The sequence below is a fragment of the Pristiophorus japonicus genome, chromosome 10 (genome assembly GCF_044704955.1).
Source record: "Pristiophorus japonicus isolate sPriJap1 chromosome 10, sPriJap1.hap1, whole genome shotgun sequence".
Lineage (NCBI taxonomy): Eukaryota > Metazoa > Chordata > Chondrichthyes > Pristiophoridae > Pristiophorus > Pristiophorus japonicus.
Genome location: NC_091986.1, coordinates 136,365,976 through 136,387,097, shown reverse-complemented (window position 1 = coordinate 136,387,097; position 21,122 = coordinate 136,365,976). Strand labels below are relative to the sequence as shown.

The window sequence follows — 21,122 nt, the reverse complement described above, 5'->3', positions numbered from 1 at the left end:
CGGCATGGGCCAGACAGGCCTAATGGCCTCCTTCGGTGATGTAACCATTCTATGATTCTATGAGAATGACCATGCGTACGAAAGCCTGGGCCTTACGCTAAACATCCGTAAGACAAAGATCCACCACCAGCCTGTCCTCGCCGCACAGCACTGCCCCTCAGTAATCAAGATCCACGGTGCAGCCCTGGACAAAGTGGACCATTTCCCATACCTCGGGAGCCTTTTATCAACAAAAGCAGATATTGATGAGATTCAACACTGCCTCCAGTGCGCTAGCACAGCCTTCGGCCGCCTTCGGAAAAGAGTGTTCGAGGACCAGGCCGTCAAATCTACCACCAAGCTCATGGTCTACAAGGCTGTAGTAATACCCGCCCTCCTGTATGGCTCAGAGACGTGGACCATGTACAGTAGACACCTCAAGTCGCTGAAGAAATACCACCAATGATGCCTCCGCAAGATCCTACAAATCTCCTGGGAGGACAGACGCACCAACATTAGTGTCCTTGTCCAGGCCAACATCCCCAGCATTGACGCACTGACCACACTTGATAAGCTCTGCTGGGCAGGCCACACTGTCCACATGCCAGACACAAGACTCCCAAAGCAAGCGCTCTACTCGGACAGAAGAAACCACCCTCAAAGCCTCCCTGATAAAGTGTAACATCCCCACCGACACCTGGGAGTACCTGGCCAAAGACTGCCCTAAGTGGAGGAAGTGCATCCAGGAGGGCGCTGAGCACCTCGAGTCTTATCGCTGAGTGCATGCAGAAAACAAGCGCAGGTAGCGGAAAGAACATGCGGCAAACTTGTCCCACCCTCAACGACTATGTCCCGACTGTGGCTCTCGTATTGGACTGTTCAGCCACCTAAGGACTCATTCTAAGAGTGGAAGCAAGTCTTCCTGGATTCCAAGGGACTGCCGATGATGATGATTCTATGAAAGGACCTGGACCAGTCAAGACATCTCCATATTTACTAGAAAAAGCTGAAGATTGTATTTGAAAGCCTTAGCATTGGCTGACCTGGTAACCCTCTCTCAGGAACACTACCAACATTTTCAGAAAGCAGAGCCAGCATTTAACAAGACACTGGAAGCTGTGTCATTTGTAGGCAGAAGTTAATATAGGATGAAATGTTCCAAAACAGATTCTGTTTTTTAAGCTTTGTCTAAAAAGCCGCTGCCTTTTAAATACCAGAAAACCATTCAGTCCCATTTTAGTTACTTGATACAAATAGCCTCCCTGCAGTGGATACAAATGTTAACAGCAAAGTCTGACAGTTTACATTAAAAGTTTTGATTTATACAATGTTGCAGCACAGCAAACACAAAAATGTTTGAGGCAAGCAGAAACCAGACATGACACCAGAACAAATTCTCCTCAAGCAAATCAAACAAATGTAAAAGCAATGATGCAAATAATGGAACTAAAAAGAACAATGTCTCTTGGGTAAAACTTTATTGAATCCAAGAAGAAAATGTGATACAGGGGTATCCCTTTGATGTTATTTAATCATTCTATAGAGGAGGGAAGAGAAAGAGGAAAAGTTTGAGAAGTCTTCACAAGGTTCACAATGGGGTAGATTTTGAACTTGCCACCGGGTTAAAATTGTCGTTGCAGATCGGCTGCTTGTTATAGAAACCAGGCTGTTTCTACCAAGAGAGTGTGCAGACCAGTAAACTGTATCATAAAATATACAAAACCAACCACTTGAGGTACTGTGGAAAGAACAAGAATTAATATTGAGTGTTCTCAGTGCACAGAAAAACACAATTTTTACAGCCTAATAATGTTTTTTTTAAAATGATGAAAGGACTCATTCCTAGAATCATTGCAGATAAATAAAACCATAGGTAGACTTGTTCTCATATGCAGGAAATTGAGATCTGAGACAATAATGATCTTGAAAGTCTTCAAATCTGTTTGAGCAGGTGTCCACACTACAGGTCTTGTTGAAGTTCTGCTTCTGATTTCAAACCACCTCAGGGTTGCTTCACAGGAAAAGCCACTGATTAACGTTTCTTCCATGTGAACTTCCTGCGCGCTCCCTCCTGACCAGGCTTCTTCCGCTCTCTCACACGAGGATCAGGAGTCAGCAAGCCAGCTGCAAAAAGTTGAAAAGAAAGTAAATGCAAAAGGTTAACTTTTCAGCTAAAAAACCCTCCAGAGGTACTGATCCTAATTTTTGCTTATACAGGGTACTTACAAAATTATATACGGGGAGGGGGGGGGGGGGGGGAAAGAGAGAATCTAATGCACACTGGTTTAATTACTACAGTATAATCATAACTACATTTTTGTTTAAAAAAAAGCATAGCTGTAAATTTGAAATTGTTCAATTTTGCAGCAACTCCGCATATTAACTGAACATAATTATGAATTAATATCCATGCATGGATTGAAAAGTTACAACATTAAAATAAATGTTCATCCCTTTGTTTAAAGGTGCACAGGTCACATTGGTGTCAAAATAATCGATTATCGCCAGGGGGATCTATGTCAGGGATCAGCTTCTATACATTTAAAAATAAAATGGGTTTTCCAAGAGTGCAGTTTCTTCAGGGTCTATGATGTAACTAAAGTGGGCAGCTCCACAGTAACTTATGCTTGTAACCAATCATCATTTGTTCTATTATTGTAACCAGTCTCAAACTTTAGTTGCTACCAATTTTTCTTAACTTCCAACATAAGCAATAAAAAAGGACTATAAAGTTGGCATGGTTAATTTACCTTTATTTATGTGTCTTTTCCCCAAAACTTTCATTTTACTGAACCATATACCAAAGTGTATAGCTATTCTAAAATTAGCACAAGAACACAGGACAGGAAAAACATTCCTCAGTGGAATACCAGTATGTTTTTCAGGTGGAGATTTTAAACTTTACCTCAATCTTAATGGAAAGGAAAGGCTAGGCTGCTGCCCATGTAGTAATATTTGCAACCAGCAGGTATCACATGCAAATTATTTTGGAATTTAAACTGCCATTCTAATTACCTTGTCTCATGGATTCCACTTCTTTCTCTGTGATAAAGCTAAGCAGAGCTCTCGAAGAAGCCAAACGAATAGCTCCTGCCTGTGCAGACACCCCACCTCCAAATACTGTACATTCCATGTCGTGGATCCCTAGTCGGTCCAGGAACTGGAAAGGGAACATCAACTGTTCTCTGGAAATCAGAGGAAAAAAATGTAAAACAATACTATTGTACTTAATTTTATTGATAGTATAAAATGATTTCCCATGGCACTGCCCATGGTGTATCAGAGTTTATACTGTTGCAGAGGAGGGGATGCACGTGGTTGCTGAATTAAAATTGAGATATGTACTCAACAGTTCAGTGTTTTTTGATTGGTTCCTGCGACTTTTGAACAAGTTATTATATGTGACATTGGATGTGTAAAAAAATTGAATGCAATACTCATGAATAATTAAAAAAAATAAATTGAAGCACATATAGTGTTTTCCTCATCCACGTGAGGTAGAAGAAGAAATCAATTTGTTTCCTTCAAATTATAGTTTCATCAATAAATCTGAGCTGGAAGCATGCTTTAAAAGTTCAATTAAAACCCTCAAATATAATTAGTTACATCATTCTCCTGTCTCCTCAGATAAAATTATTCAAAAGTTTACATTGGCTGTAACTTTCATTCAGAATACTAATAAGAACAGACGAATTAGGAGCAGGAGTCGGTCACTCGAGCCTGCTCTGCCATTCATTAAGATCATGGCTGATCTACCTCAACTCCACTTTCCTGCACTATCTCCTTATCCCTTGATTTCCTTTATAATGGCTGCCATTTCTGGATAGCGGATGGATCGGCAGCTCGCAAAAGTTGGCACGCTCTGAATAGCCAGTCTCACTTAAAATCAACAAAAATATGACATGTTTATGCAGTTCCACAAGCTTAAAAATGTAGTGTTGCTTATTGGATTTAGAACAGAGGTAGCCACATTCTGGGAGCTGCAGTGCACATTGTTTGAAAAAGTGGCGTGTCCTTCCTAGGAGTTGTAGTTTGCTACTTGGTTGAGCTCTTCTATTCAGCAAAGTGTCAGCTCTAGGAAGCCCCAGGCTTTTCAAGAGGAACAAATCTCTGATGGAATTTATTATTGGAGACATTTTCAGTATACAAAAGGGAAGAAAGTTAATTTCGATGTCATTTTCTAGTGAAGTTTGTAATTTAAAAAGACAAAAATTTTTTTTAGGTGAGAAGCCTTATTTCCAGTACTAAATCCTCAGCTCAGTTGTGGCCAAATCAATCTTCCAAAAATATTTTGAGTGATTTCTTTGGTTCATTTTTTTTTTTAGTTAATTTGGTAGTAGCTAAACAATTTTTTACTGGTAGTTTTTATTCTATTTGCAATTTTGTATCAGAGGTGCAACAGAGGAAGTGTGACTGCGGGAGTTCAGGGACGTTGGAGAGGCTTATAAAGGCCAGCAAGACCAGGAGTTTGAGAGTCGGAGAGGTGGGAGTTCGGGGACATCAGAGAGGCCTATAAAGGCCAGCGAGACCAGGAGTTTGTGAGTCGGAGAGGCTTATAAAGGCCAGCGAGACCAGGAGTTCGTGAGTCGGAGAGGCGGGAGTTCGGGGACGTCGGAGAGGCTTATAAAGGCCAGCAAGACCAGGAGTTTGAGAGTCAGAGAGGTGGGAGTTCGGGGACATCGGAGAGGCCTATAAAGGCCAGCAAGATCAGGAGGTCGTGAGTCGGAGAGGCAGGAGTTCGGGGACGTCGGAGAGGCCTATAAAGGCCAGCGAGACCAGGAGGTCGTGAGTCGGGAGAGGCGGGAGTTCAGGCGGGAGTTCTGAGAGGCTAGTCGGTGCAGCTGCAGCAGGGAGAGAAGGCAAAAAAGTAGAAAGAAATCGAAAGGTGACATCATAGCCAAGGGGGTAAGTGATTGGCTGGTGATGGGTGAGTAGCTTTTTTTTTGTTTTCTTTATCGGTAAGTAACCTTTAGCATTGTTGTTGCCAAATTAAGTTTATCTAAGGGTTAAGTCATGGCAGGACAGCTCGGACACGTGTTATGCTCCTCCTGTACTATGTGGGAAGTCAGGGACGCCTCCGGTGTCCCTGACGACTACGTGTGCGGGAAGGGCATCCGCCTCCAGTTCCTGACAGACCGCATAGCAGCACTGGAGCTGCGGGTGGATGAACTCTGGAGCATCCATGATGCTGAGAATGACATGAATAGCACGTTTAGCGAGTTGGTCTTACTGCTGGTAAACGGTACACAGCCAGATAGTAAATGGGTGACCAACAGGAAGAGCAGTGCAAGGAAGGTAGTGCAGGGGTCCCCTGCGGTCATCCTCCTGCAAAACAGATACACCACTTTGGGTACTGTTGAGGGGGATGACTCATCAGGGGAGGGCAGCAACAGCCAAGTTCATGGCACCGTGGGTGGCTCTGCTGCACAGGAAGCAGGAAAAAGAGTGGGAGAGCTATAGTGATAGGGGATTCGATTGTAAGGGGAAATAGATAGGCGTTTCTGCGGCCGCAACCGAGACTCCAGGATGGTATGTTGCCTTCCTGGTGCAAGGGTCAAGGATGTCTCGGAGCGGGTGCAGGACATTCTGAAAAGGGAGGGTGAACAGCCAGTTGTTGTGGTGTATATAGATACCAACGATATAGGTAAAAAACAGGATGAGGTCCTACAAGACAAATTTAGGGAGCTAGGAGCTAAATTAAAAAAGTAGGACCTCAAAAGTAGTAATCTCAGGATTGCTACCAGTGCCACGTGCTAGTCAAAGTAGGAATTGCAGGATAACTCAGATGAATACATGGTTTGAGGAATGGTGCAAAATGGAGTGATTCAAATTCCTGGGACATTGGAACCGGTTCTGGGGGAGGTGGAACCAGTACAAACCGGACAGTCTGCACCTGGGCAGGACCGGAACCAATGTCCTCGGGGGAGTGTTTGCTAGTGCTGTTGGGGAGGAGTTAAACTAACATGGCAGGGGGATGGGAACCTATGCAGGGAGACAGAGGGAAATAAAATGGAGGCAGAAGCAAAAGATAGAAAGAAGCATAGTAAACGTGGAGGGCAGAAAAACCCAAGGCAAAAAACAAAAGGGGCCACATATACAGCAAAATTTTAAAGGGGCAAAGTGTGTTAAAGACAAGCCTGAAGGCTCTGTGCCTCAATGCGAGGAGTATTCAGAATAAGGTGGACGAATTAACTGCGCAGACAGCAGTTAACGGATATGATGCAATTGGCATCATGGAGACATGGCTTCAGGGTGACCAAGGCTGGGAACTCAACATCCAGGGGTATTCAACATTTAGGAAGGATAGACAGAGAGGAAAAAGAGGCGGGGTGGCGTTGCTGGTTAAAGAGGAAATTAATGCAATAGTAAGGAGGGACATTAGCCTGGATGATGTGGAATCGGTATGGGTGGAGATGCGGAATACCAAAGGGAAGAAAACGCTAGTGGGAGTTGTGTACAGACCACCAAACAGTAGTAGTGAGGTTGGGGACAGCATCAAACAAGAAATAAGGGATGTGTGCAATAAAGGTACAGCAGTTATCATGGGCGACTTTAATCCACATATTGATTGGGCTAACCAAACTGGTAGTAATGCGGTGGAGGAGGATTTCCTGAAGTGTATTAGGGATGGTTTTCCAGACCAATGTCGAGGAACCAACAAGAGAGCTGGCCATCCTAGACTGGGTGATGTGTAATGAGAAGGGACTAATTAGCAATCTTGTTGTGTGAGGCCCCTTGGGGAAGAGTGACCGAAATATGGTAGAATTCTTTGTTAAGATGGCGAGTGGCACAGTTAATTCGGAAACTAGGGTCCTGAAAAGGAAAGGTAACTTCGACGGTATGAGTGGTGAATTGGCTAGAATAGACTGGCAAAGGATATTTAAAGGGTTGAAGGTGGATAAGCCATGGCAAACATTTAAAGATCACATGGATGAACTTCAGCAATTGTACATCCCTGTCTGGAGTAAAAATAAAACGAGGAAGGTGGCTCAACCATGGCTAACAAGGGAAATTAAGGATAGTGTTAAAACCAAGGAAGAGGCATATAAATTGGCTAGAAAAAGCAACAAACCTGAGGACTGGGAGAAAATTAGAATTCAACGGAGGAGGACTAAGGGTTTAATTAAGAGGAGGAAAATAGAGTAAGAGAGGAAGCTTGCAGGGAACATAAAAACTGACTGCAAATGCTTCTATAAATATGTGAAGAGAAAAAGATTAGTGAAGACAAACGTAGGTCCCTTGCAGTCGGATTCAGGTGAATTTATAATGGGAAACAAAGAAATGGCAGACCAATTGAACAAATACTTCGGTTCTGTCTTCACGAAGGAAGACACAAATAACCTTCCGAATGTACTAGGGGACAGTGGGTCTCGTGAGAAGGAGGAACTGAAGGATATCCTTATTAAGCGGGAAATTGTGTGAGGGAAATTGATGGGATTGAAGGCCGATAAATCCCCGGGGCCTGATAGTCTGCATCCCAGAGTACTTAAGGAAGTGGTCCTAGAAATAGTGGATGCATTGGTGATCATTTTCCAACAGTTTTATTGACTCTGGATCAGTTCCTATGGACTGGAGGGTAGCTAATGTAACACCACTTTTTAAAAAAGGAGGGAGAGAGAAAACGGGTAGAAACATAGAAAATAGGTGCAGGAGTAGGCCATTCAGCCCTTCTAGCCTGCACCGTCATTCAATGAGTTCATGGCTGAACATGCAACTTCAGTACCCCCTTCCTGCTTTCTCGCCATACCCCTTGATCCCCCGAGTAGTAAGGACTTCATCTAACTCCCTTTTGAATATATTTAGTGAATTGGCCTCAACTACTTTCTGTGGTAGAGAATTCCACAGGTTCACCACTCTCTGGGTGAAGAAGTTTCTCCTCATCTCAGTCCTAAATGGCTTACCCCTTATCCTTAGACTGTGACCCCTGGTTCTGGACTTCCCCAACATTGGGAACATTCTTCCTGCATCTAACCTGTCTAAACCTGTCAGAATTTTAAACGTTTCTATGAGGTCCCCTCTCATTCTTCTGAACTCCAGTGAATACAAGCCCAGTTGATCCAGTCTTTCTTGATAGGTCAGTCCCACCATCCCGGGAATCAGTCTGGTGAATCTTCGCTGCACTCCCTCAATAGCAAGAATGTCCTTCCTCAAGTTAGGAGACCAAAACTGTAATTATAGACCGGTTAGCCTGACATCAGTAGTGGGGAAAATGTTGTAATCAATCATTAAGGATGAAATAGCAGCGCATTTGGAAAGCGTGACAGGAGCAATCCAAGTCAGCATGGATTTATGAAAGGGAAATCATGCATGACGACTCTTCTGGAATTTTTTGAGGATGTAACTAGCAGAGTGGACAAGGGAGAACTAGTGGATGTGGTGTATTTGGGCTTTTAAAATGCTTTTGACAAGGTCCCACACAAGAGATTGGTGTGCAAAATCAAAGTGCATGGTATTGGGGGTAATGTACTGATGTGGATAGAGAACTGGTTGGCAGACAGGAAGCAGAGAGTCAGGATAAACGGGTCCTTTTCAGAATGGCAGGCAGTGACTAGTGGAGTGCCGCAGGGCTCAGTGCTGGGACCCCAGCTCTTTACAATATACATTAACGATTTAAATGAAGGAATTGAGTGTAATATCTCCAAGTTTGCAGATGACACTAAACTGGGTGGCGGTGTGAGCTGTGAGGAGGACGCTAAGAGGCTGCAGGGTGACTTGACAGGTTAGGTGAATGGACAAATGCATGTCAGATGCAGTATAATGTAGATAAATGTGAGGTTATCCATTTTGGGGGCAAAAACACGAAGGCAGAATATTATCTGAATGGCGGAAGATTAGGAAAAGGGGAGGTGCAACAAGACCTGGGTGTCATGGTTCATCAGTCACTGAAAGTTGGCATGCAGGTACAGCAGGTGGTGAAGGCGGCAAATGGTAAGTTGGCCTTCATAGCGAGGGGATTTGAGTATAGGAGCAGGGAGGTCTTACTGCAGTTGTACAGGGCCTTACTGAGGCCTCAGCTGGAATATTGTGTTCAGTTTTGGTCTCCTAATCTGAGGAAGGACGCTCTTGCTATTGAGGGAGTGCAGCGAAGGTTCACCAGACTGATTCCAGGAATGGCTGGGCTGTCATATGAAGAGAGACTGGATCAACTGGGCCTTTATTCACTGGAGTTTAGAAGGAATAGAGGGGATCTCATAGAAATGTATAAGATTCGGACGGGACTGGACAGCTTAGATGTGGGAAGAATGTTTCCGATGTTGGGGAAGTCCAGAACCAGGGGACATAGTCTTAGGATAAGGGGTACGCCATTTAGGACTGAGATGAGGAGAAACTTCTTCACAGAGAGTTGTGAACCTATGGAATTTCCTGCCGCAGAGAGTTGTTGATTCCAGTTCATTGGATATATTCAAGAGGGAGTTAGATATGGCCCTTACGGCTCAGGGGATCAAGGGGTATGGAGAGAAAACAGGAAAGGGGTACTGAGGGAATGATCAGCCATGATCTTATTAAATGGCGGTGCAGGTTCGAAGGGCCAAATGGCCGACTCCTGCACCTATTTTCTATGTTTCTCTGCTGAAATGTGAATGCCAAGTGTGCAGTTGTCACATATGTACACCTGAGGATCTCCTATGGCATTGTTTGTGACAGGTTGGATGATACACTTGTTTCACGAGGATAGCAGTGTTATACGGTACCATGTAATGCACAAGTTATGGCAAGCTTGAGTACCTTGTACATTTAAGGTACAAAGTAAAAAGCGCGTCAGGTCATTGAGAGTTTTTCCCCTTGGTTAGAGAATTTAATGTGTTTTGGTGGCACTAATATGCCTTGCTGTTAAATCGCAGGACCTAATATCTTAGTGGTTGACATCAGAGAGGGAGAAGTCCTTGGGTTTCATAGCACAAAGTGAGTGGTCCTGGGATTCTGCAGCTCTGGGGTGGAGTTCCTAGGGTGTCGCACTGGGCTGGAGGATGGTGGAAGAGAAATAGAAATAGAGCCTTGGATGTGGCAGTACGATTGATGAGTGAGGGGGAAGATCATCAACACTAATGGAAGCTGGGCAGAGAATCACTCCTCTGAACTATAGTCGCCTCTCCCTCAGAAATATTCCTGGTCTCTCAGGGTCTGTTGAAACCTGAAGCGGTTTTCAGCACTAAATGCACTTACAAGCAAACAGTAAAATCACCTCTTATAGACCAAAATGATAGAAGATCCAAGGTATAACACCAAGTAGTTAACAACTAATTACCCTCAACACAAAGGCCTGGAATTAGCAGTCAGAGGCGAAGCAAGGTGAAGTTGATTTTATTTGGACTTTTAAAATATGTTAGAGAGCAAAACAAAGATTAGGACTCTCATGGGAAAAAGTTAAATTTGAAATAAACATGAACAAACTTTAAAAAATATATATATTTTTTAAAGTTTCTTAAATTAATATAATGGAGAAATGTGACACTCCACAAAATTAAAATTAGTTTTTCAGGGCCATAACATTTGTTTGCAATTTTCAAATCCCTTTGCTCAACTCTGCCCATTATAAAGGGTACACAACTCAAACAAGTTTTCTTAGAATTCAAAGCTTTGCAGAAGAAAATATTTGCACTATTCCACTTCAACCCAGAAGGACATGATTACCTTTCCTGTAATGATGAAAAATACAGCAAATAGTCCACCCTATTCACTGTTATCTTTCCACTTCCACGATCTCGAACTATGACTGTTGCTTTTGCTGTTTTTCTTTGACCTAGAGTTAAGATCAATAATGATTACGAACACAATTCTGTTTCAATTTTCCTCATTTAAGTACATCTATTAGGTACAAACTACTTTGGCCAAGATATGCTGCTTTCTGAGGCTGCTAAATTGGCCATTCACTCTTGTGTTTCAAACTTTTATCACTGTTATAAGGTAGGGTTTATTGTTTTTGGGTGTTATTAGCACAATGACCTGGAGAAAAGTTAGCAGGGTCTGTAAACTTCTGCATGCTGTTCCACAGATCTGCAAGCAGAGGTCAAGGTAAACATTGTAAAAACACCTTCACCATAGCACCACAGTAAAGAACTATCAGAAATAGATGGGCCAGAATTTGCTGTCAAAATAACAGCGAGGATAATGGCACTCAGTTCCTTGTGTGCAAACGGTACAAGGGGCAGATGCGCAGTTAAACATGAATATCCAAAAGCTCTGTCTGAGCTGCACAGCTTCCCCAGTAGCTTTGCGAAAACGGCATCTCACTGTCTGCCTCACTATTGAAATGCATTGAAAGGCTGACATTGCTGTATTTACTCTGAGCCTGATAGACCAGGAATAGATCTGAAGGAGAAGCGATTATGGATCAGATCGTGATTCTCTGCCCACCTTCCTTTAGTGCTGCCAGACAGCAGATCATTTTTCGCTTTCCGATCCTCACTGCAGAAAGTTAAGCCTTGCCATTTCAAGTGTAAATACCCTTTTAACGACATGGTCATTGTTAATTACTGCCAAGCAACCTCTCTGGCACTGAAAATGAACTTTTAGATATGTGGAGTATCATTCCTTCAGCTATTAATTGTTGTGGGAGGTTTTAACAAAGTAAAATTTTCCTTATTGTCTCTTTTTTATTCTCTCAATCAAATCTTTCCTTCTCTCTCTTTGGACAGAATTTTCCTGTTGCCAAGTGTGCGGATTGGGGCAGGTCAGCAGTAAAAATTGCTCAAATTGCCAGTGTGTCGGGAACTTGCCAGCTTCTGCATTTAACTCGGGTGCGTTTGGAGGCGCGCCATGGACCCAATTGGGAGAGGCAGGTGACTTCATTCGAGTAATTAAATGCTTGTTGAGAGACCCTCAAGAGGGTTTTAAAGGTAGCTTTGGCTTCAACTTCAGGAGCATGGGTATCACACACACCTCGGGAACCTCGCCTGTGAAGTTGAGGCGAAGCTTGGTGGCCATTGCGCGAGTGCTTTAATTGAGAGCTGGGAAAAACACAGGCCCAGAATTTGCGTTTGGAGGCTTCTGACCGCAAAATTTTCTCCAAATGTAGCTGCTGTTCCCAGAGACTTCTGGCCTGCATACAGGCCCACATATCCCAGCAGCGCATGCACTTCGTATGCATCACTGGAATCACGTGGACCGGCCCAATCTATCAGAGTAAGGGTATTCCCATTCAAATGTGATAAATATGAATGGGAATGGGAATACCCCCAATAACACACAAGCACTTAAGATAAAAAATTAAAAAAACACATTTTAAATCAATCAAAATGGAATTTAATTATTTAAAACAAAAATTAAATTTTTTGAATATTAAACGTACATATTTTAAATGGTCTAAAAATAAACTTACCTTATATAATAGGATTTTAAATGTTTAAATTATTGAAAAAAATTGTTATTCTATGCTTTAAAAGGCTTGCAGTGATAAAAGCAGGCGTGCTTTTATCAGTCGTAAGCATTGGCTGGGCAGCAGTTGGGCAAATAGCCCAACTCTTCGCCTGCAGAGGCGCTTTACTTTCGGTTGCGTGCGATTTGTCAAGAGGATTCTTGACAGATTGCAAGTTTCCGGGTTAAGCCTCAAACGCGTCCGTAGGAACCACAAAATCAGGGCCATGAATATTCACACATTACACCTGATTACTTGGCGAATGGAAAGGCTCTTGTTGACTCCATTTTGTGCAGAGATTTAGCTGTCATCAATTTGCAATCTCCAAAGCCACTCTCACCACATTGCTAGAGTAATTGGGCTTTTGATCTTCTTTACCTGCCATCTATTACATCAGCATGAATGCCGCTTATACTGTCTCACCTTGGACCTCTGAATCGGACCAAAGTGAGCCCCAGCATCAGCAGCAACCATAACAGCTGCCTTCTCAAGGACCTGATGCTCCATAGGAGAGAGAGGGGGTCAGTACAGGGCTGCACCGCGCCAGAGGCGATACCCCCAACACTGGGTATACAGTCAGAGGATGAGCTTCCTGGACATGACTGCGCAGCAGTGCTTCAAGAGACTCCGGTTATCGCACCAGCTCCTGCTGCACGCCTTACTAGTGGCTGTCAAATTCACCACCACTCTTAGCTTCTTCGGCTGAGGCTCCTTCCAGCAGACATTTGTGGGATCTCGCAGTCGGCGCCCACAGATGCATCACCCAGGTGCCCGAAGCCATGTTTGGAAAGTTTGCCACTGATGAGCCAATGTTACTGAGTGGGCGCTCGGCTTTGCGGTTCGGGCTGACTTCCCACAGGTGCAGGGCACCATCGACTGCACGAGGCACCTCCTCATCACGCGGGAGCATTTGTGAATGGCAAGGGGGCTTCCACTCCCTCAATGTGCAGCTCGTCTGCAACCATAAATAGATCATGCATGTGTGCGCCAGATTCCCTGGCAATTGTCATGACTCTTTCGTTTTGCGCCAGTCCACACTCCCTCTCTTTTCAGCCCTCCAAACAGACTCACTGGCCGGCTGCTTGGAGACAAGGACTATCCACTGAAGACGTGGCTCATAATACCCTTGAGGAGGCCAAGTACCGAGGCCGAGGAACGTTACAATGACAGCCACATGAACACCTGATGTGTCACAGAGCAAGCAATAGGCATACTGAAAATGCACTTCAGATGCCTTGACAGATCTGGAGGAGCCCTTCAGTATGCACCAGCTAGGGTCTCCAGAATCATTGTAGTTTGCTGCGCGCTGTACAGCATAGCGCAGAAACGAGGATTGGAGCTGCAAGAGGAGTAAGGCAGAGTGCACAGCCTCTTCAGAGGACGAAGAGGAGGAGGAGGAGCAGCAGGTGGAAGATGAGGATGAGGAGCCCGAAGTGGAGATGGCACCAGCAGCAGCACATATTGCTGCCCGGGAGGCCAGGGCTGGCTTTATCATGGCCAGATTTAATTAACTTGCTCCAATACACCCATATGGCTGCCACATGCTGTACTAAGTTTACTCCCCCGCTAAGAACACCAATAAAGTATCCCCTACAATGACCAAGCCATTCATGTTACCCAAACCCCCATTGCTTGAGTTAAATAATGTCTCACCATTCACTCCAAGTGACAAAGCCACTTCCAAGGTAGCAGGCAAAAATGGACCAGACTGGAAAATGGTGCAAAGAATTACAATTATCGGTGTCATAAAAATAACAGAGACTGAACACTAACATTTTGTTCATACACCCATGTGCATCTACTTTCGTGTCACTTTTCTTTTCCAAGTGCTTCTACGAGATGCAACCCCTATGCTCATTTTGCTGCTGTGACTGGTTAGACATTTTCAGCGGACGTCCTCTCTGTTTGGAGCCTGTAATAACCGCACCAAAGACTGCTCCCCCTGCAACTGTACAAGGGCAAACTTGGCCATCAGGATCAGAGGAAGCATGTGGGCTCTGACTGAGGGGGAGGCAATAGTGGAGAAGTGGGAGCGCTTTGAGAAGAGCCCTCCACTTCCATGTCCCCTCTCACCATCATCTCTCTCATGGGTCACCTACATTTCACTGTTAGCAAGGAGCTGGAGAGCACTTTTCTGCACAGCAGTGGGGTGATGAACACCCAAGTCTACGTTTATATCCCTCCTCAAGATGAGGTCTATGAGCATCTGTCATTCACAGCAAACATGTGCTCATGTAACTGGTGCATTCGCTGTTCCCTGCAGGTGGCCATCCTTTCCATGGACCAGCACATCATCGCCAGCGCCTGCAATATGCTGGTGCTCATATATCTCAATCCTTCAATCTGACTGGTGAAGGAGACACACAGTTGCTTTCCCTGTTCACTTGCGTTCCAGATGCTCTGTTCCCTCGTTGCACCATTCTTAGCTCGCACTTTCAGCAACTCGCCACACAAAAAATGTAAAAACGTAAGGGCTGGATTTTCGGATTTTAACAATTTTGCCCGTTTCCAGGCAATAATCGCGGAGAAATCTTTTTTTTTTAACCACCGGGTTAGCGCTAGCGCCAGAGCATGCAACTTTTGGCAAATGGTATGTTCGTTAGTGTTAGCGCCAACTCCGGCGTTGCACAGCAGAATGAGTGTGCCGGAGCCAAAAGTTGCGACCATTAAAAAAAAATTGGAACTTCTGTGCATGCACGATTTTTTTTGGTGGGGGTGGGGGATTTTTTTTTCTTCCCTCGCTTCTGGTCAGCTGTCCGATCGCAAACTCAAATGCATGCGCAGTACACCCGGGACTGAATCAGCCATTTTAGATTTTGATTTTCACGATGGGAGGATGAGGAGAGCAGGCAGAGAGCTAGAAGGTTTAGCCCAGAGGTGCACAAGGCGCTAGTGGGAGCAGTTGAACGAAGACGGCTTGAAGTAAACAGGAGTGATGAATGTAGACCCCTCCCATCGGTCTACAGAAAAATTTGGAGCCAAATTGCCGTCAACACTGTCCAAAGGACTCCTACACAGTGCAGGAAGAGGTTCAACGATCATTCGAGGGTCATTAGAGTACAATTTTTATTGATGCGCTCCATTACTTAAATTATAAATCTGACACACTATTTGTTTTCATGCTGTTGGTATCGGTAGGCTTAGTGTGGCACCCTATTTGCCATGAATGATCTTTACACATTATTAAGATTGCTTTCTGAGATCTCAAAATATGTTTCTGCACTTCGATGTCTTCCTGATGAACCACGTGCAACTTCCATGGCCATTAAACAGAGGACTGTATTACATTCACACAGTATGGTCTAAGTGCTTTGGTAGCTACCTTTGTGCGCCACAAGAGCAGATGAACCCTCTGGTAACCATTCCCATTTTCAGCTTTGCAGGCAAGTCCCATAACCACAGGGAGCAGCAGCGGACCGCCCCAGAACCTGCCATTAACAGACCTGAAGATCGGTGCCTCAGGGAGGGCAACTGCCCGTGGGGATGCTGACCCTCTGTTGGAAACTCAAAGTTCTGCACACTCCCTGGGCTGGGTCGAGGCAATGTGATGCAATGTCTATTGGCTAGGATTGGGGCAATATGATGCCCCCTCCCCTGCTGCTAACGACTGTCTTTTTCTACTTCCAGATGAGTCGCAGGCTCCAAATCCGTCACTGCAAACCTCCACCTCAGGCTATCATGTGGAGGAGGAGGAATGAGAGGGATTTGAGGGAGATGGGCGGACGTAGCAGCCTACTCGGAGGAGGGGGGGGGAGGCTGATGCACTCAACCTCTTTTGCCACCGATCGACAACTCGTCTAAGGATGAGACATTCGTGGGCTTTGAGCCATCCGAGGCCCTGAGTACTAGTGGCATGCTGCAACGCACTTCCGGGGTTAAATCCCATCTCTCTGGAGGGGGAGTCGGCAAAGTTGGGTTGCTGACAGACAGGCAGACGCACAACTGGACATGGTGGCACTGTCCAGGGAGAGCATCCAGCTCACCAGACAGCTCTTCGACGTCTTAGGTAGGGTTCCTGCAAGCATCAAGACACTCACTGTGACCATCACGGAGGTCGGGTCGCAGGTTGTGCATGCGAGCTGCGAGGCCGTTAATGCCCACACGCTACTGATAGCCTCCAGCAGTAACACAGGAGTGCACAGTGTCACACCCAGACCCACATCACCTGTAACTGACGACACCGAGCAAGAGGCTCGCCAGTTAGAAGCCAGGCCTGCCATACCCTGAGCTTCTCCAGTTGATCCCCACATGGCGTCTCCAATTTCTCTCCCCCCAATTCAGCAGGACTCTGGCTGCCTTGCTACATGAACTCTTGGTGCCACCTTGAGGGAGGGGTCAGGGGGGTGGTAAATCTGTTCAAGTTACTATGTTTAATACATTTTATTTAAGTTTCAAAATTATGTTTAAGAAGTTTACAATGTTTATTAAATTCTTTTGTTCACCTTAACCATTCCTGTGTAGTGTCTCATTTGCAGAATAAGAGTGGGAATAGTCAACATGGTGGGATAGAGTGGCCAGGCAATGGTCAAACGTGTCGTTCATTCTTCAAGCAAAGCTGTGAGGAGGATGCAAAGAGGCTGCAGGGTGACTTGGACAGGTTAAGTGAGTGGGCAAATGCATGGCAGATGCAGTATAATGTGGATAAATGTGAGGTTACCCACTTTGGTGGCAAAAACATGAAGGCAGAATATTATCTGAATGGCAGATTAGGAAAAGGGGAAGTGCAACGAGACTTGGATGGCATGGTACATCAGTCATTGAAAGTTGGTATGCAGCTACAGCAGGCGGTGAAGGCGGCAAATGGCATGTTGGCCTTCATAGCTCAGAGATTTGAGTATAGGAGCAGGGAGGTCTTACTGCAGTTGTACAGGGCCTTGGTGAGGCCTCACCTGGAATATTGTATTCAGTTTTGGTTTCCTAATCTGAGGAAGGACGTTCTTGCTATTGAGGGAGTGCAGCGAAGGTTCACCAGACTGATTCCCAGGATGGCAGGACTGACATGAGGAGAGACTGGATCGACTGGGCCTGTATTCACTGAAGTTTTGAAGAATCAGAGGGGATCTCATAGAAACATATAAAATTCTGACGGGATTGGACAGGTTAGATGCAGGAAGAATGTTCCCAATGTTAGGGAAGTCCAGAACCAGGGGTCACAGTCAAAGGATAAGGAGTAAGCCATTTAAGATCGAGATGAGGAGAAACTGCTTCACTCAGAATTGTGAACCTGTGGAATTTTCTACCACAGAGAGTTGTTGATGCCAGTTCGTTAGGTATATTCAAGAGGGAGTTAGATATGGCCCTTATGGCTAAAGGGATCAAGGGGTATGGAGAGAAAGCAGGAAAGGGGTACTAAAGTGAATGATCAGCCATGATCTTACTGAATAGTGGAGCAGGCTCGAAGGGCCGAATGGCCTACTCCTGCACCTATTTTCTATGTTTCTATGATGAATTATGAACTGCTGACGTAAGGCTTTGCAGCAGCAAAGGTTCCACAAGGCATTCCCTGTGGTGGTGGTGGTAGCATGGGTTCCTCGCCATGCTCCTCTTCCTCCTCCTGCCCTCTCTCCTGAGCTGCTCCTGCAATCCCCATTGGCAAATCCTGTCCCTTCATGATGGCTAAGTTGTGTAGTATGAAGCACCTGCTGAGGGGGGTATTGCAGGCTGCCTCCACCAGCATGGTCCAGGCATCAGAAGCGCTGCTTGAGCACTCCAATTGTCTTTTCGACAATGTTGCGTGTGGCTGCATGGCTCTCATTATAGTGATGCTCGGCTTCTATTTGAGGGGGCTCATGAACCAGGTGGTGAGGCCGTAACCTTTGTCCCCCAGCATCCAACACTGGCCTTGTGGTTGACGCTCGAACAGGCCGGAGACAGTGCTCCCATGCAAGATGAATCATGGATGCTCCCTGGATATTGGGCATTGACTGCCATGATGCACTGAGTATGGTCGCAGACGATCTGTACGTTCATGGAGTGGAAATCCTTTTGGTAAACGATCTGTACGTTCATGGAGTGGAAATCCTTTTGGTAAACCTCTGGAGTGAGTAAAGGTGCTTGCAGGGCGATGTGTGTAAAGTCAAAGACACCTTGAACCTTGGGGAAGCCAGCAAATCGTCCAAAACCCACAGCCCTCTCATTCTGGGTCTCCTTGGTCATTGGGAAGTTTAAGAAGTCCATCCTACGCGCGTACAGTGCAGTAGTCACCTGGCGAATGCTGCAATGTGTAGCGTGCTGCAAGAGGAGCTGGAAGCATAGACGGTATGTGCCGCAGTCACCTTCACCTCGACGGGCAGTGCAGCCCTGTTGCCGCTGGTAGGCTGTAGGTCTGCCTTTATGAGTTGGCATATCTTTGTCAGCACTTCTTTTAAGAAGCGCAGCCTTCTAACATACTGTGGAAAAGAGAGCTGCACGTATGAGCGCTGTTCCCTGTAAACTCGTTGGGGGTAAGGCCTGCTCCCAAATATATCGAGATGAATGTGACTGTGGCACTTGCCTTCATGCTTCCGGCTCCTCTTGCAGCACGCTATATATTGCAGCATTCGATTACGTTCAAAATGCTCATCAATAAGGCTTCTTGTAGCTCGATGCCGTATAAATATAGTAGCCAGGAATAATAGCTGACATAGTACTCCCCCCCCGCCCCCCCATCTTTTAAAATGTCCTTAAAACGAACTATAAACTTGCATAAAACTTCACTATGTAAAACGCAGCCCCCTTCTCCCAATCCATTTATGGACTGAAGTTCTGCTCAGTTATTAAAATGGCGCCCATAGCACTGGGTCCGACTGCTTTTTGCTGGCGGGTTCCCGGATGGATGGTAAATCGGGCGATATGCTCAAAAGCTCCGTCTGGGGCACGAGCGCAGCGTTGCACACGATTGGTGTCATCCAAACGGTGAAAACATCGAGCGGGCGCTAAGTTTTAGCGCCTCCGCAAAACCACTACCGAAAGTTCCGCCCGGGCGCAAACTGTTGTGTGCCTCATTTAGCACCAAAAACAGTCGTTTTTGCGCTTCGCCCATGTACTAAACAAACCCCACGAAAATCCAGCCTTCAATGTGCAAGAGCAAGTCTAATGGTCTAACAGCAAATTATGGCCCATTATTCCTGGTCAGGGATAATCATACATCAAACCTGCCCCTGTTTCCCTGGTCAGTTTCCCGCCAGGAAACCCGTGCAGATGAAGTAAAATTTGGAACCAAGTTTAAAAACAATTTAAAATACCCAATTAATATTTCCTTATGACGTTAATGTGGCAATAAGTACCTGTCTGCATTCAATTAGGAAATCCTGGACTTCGGCGAGTAGGTTTTTCGCCGGCATCCAAACGTGCCTCAGTTAAACCTGGAGTGAGTGTTGGAGCCGGATTGTGCTCCCGCTCTAAAAATTTGAATTTTTTTTTTAACCCCTTCAGCTCCTCCCAACCCACCTGTTCTTGGGAGTTAAAATTGCCCCACCCCAGCCATGGTGTTTCAAATTATTTGAGATATAGCAATTGCTAATATAGATTAATGACACGCTAAATTTAGAAAAGATGATTTGTTTATCATTTTATACTACAGAACAACAGCATAAAGAGAAATTTAAAAATTGGCCAATATTTGCTGTCTTAATGACAGCAAACTGGCAGTGTTCGCTATCATTTCACCTTTGAAACTGGCTACAACTTCAGGATTTGGTGCAGCCTAATGCGGAATTGCTGAAGTTGCAGTCTGTCATTCTCTGCTCCTCCACAGGCTGCGCTGTGCCCACCGAGTCCCCCCACAACAGAACCGACTGCGCTGTGCCCACTTACTCTCTCTCTTCTCTCCCTTCCACTCATCTCATTGTCTCGCTCATTCTTCTCCCACGCCTCTCTTCCTCCTTTCTTTTCTCTCCTTCTCCCCATGCCTCTCACTTCCCTCACCACTTCTTCAATTCCTTTCTCTCCCCTTTTCTCTTCTCCCTTTTGCTTACCCTTCCTCTCTTACTGCTCCCCTTCCATTCTCCTCCCTCCTTATTAGTCAGGAAGTGGTGTTAGGGAAATTGATGGGATTGAAGGCTGATAAATCCCCGGGGTCTGATAGTCTGCATTCAAGGGTACTTAAGGAAGTGGCCCTTGAAATAGTGGATGCATTGGTGATCATTTTCCAACAGTCTATGGACTCTGGCTCAATTCCTATGGACTGGAGGGTAGTTAATGTAACACCATTTTTTAAAAAGGGAGTGAGAGAAAGCAGGTAATTATAGACCGGTTAGCCTGACATCAGTAGTGGGGAAAATGTTGGAACCAATTATTAAGGGTGAAATAGCAGCGCATTTGGAAAGCAGTGACAGGGTTAATCCAAGTCAGCATGGATTTATGAAGGGGAAAATCATGCTTGACAAATCCTCTGGAATTTTTTGAGGATGTAACTAGTAGAGTGGACAAGGGAGAATCAGTGGATGTGGTGTATTTGGACTTTCAAAATGCTTTTGGCAAGTTCCCACACAAGAGATTGGTGTGCAAAATCAAAGCACATGGTATTGGGGGTAATATACTGACATGGATAGAGAACTGGTTGGCAGACAGGAAGCAGAGAGTCGGGATAAACGGGTCCTTTTCAGAATGGCAGGCAGTGACTAGTGGAATGCTGCAGGGTTCAATGCTGGGACCCTAGCTCTTTACAATATACATCAATGATTTGGATGAAGGAATTGAGTGTAATATCTCCAAGTTTGCAGATGACACTAAACTGGGTGGCAGTGTGAGCTGTGAGGGGGATGCGAGGAGGTTGCAGGGTGACTTGGACAGGTTGGGTGAGTGGGCA

The 21,122-nt window shown here is 45.3% G+C and overlaps 1 protein-coding gene across 1 annotated transcript in view; it reads right to left on the bottom strand.

The window, feature by feature from the left end:
- Window positions 1–1,438: 1,438 nt before the first annotated feature.
- The window catches only part of mrps9 (mitochondrial ribosomal protein S9), a 140,443-nt gene continuing 120,759 nt past the window's right edge, over window positions 1,439–21,122 (bottom strand). Inside the window, exons 9-11 of the mRNA XM_070891495.1 lie at window positions 10,612–10,720; window positions 2,995–3,164; window positions 1,439–2,103 (exon numbers count right to left, since the gene is read on the bottom strand). Of these exons, the coding sequence (XP_070747596.1) occupies window positions 2,012–2,103; window positions 2,995–3,164; window positions 10,612–10,720 (371 nt within the window). The 3' untranslated portion in view covers window positions 1,439–2,011. The remainder of the gene's footprint in view (window positions 2,104–2,994; window positions 3,165–10,611; window positions 10,721–21,122) is intronic.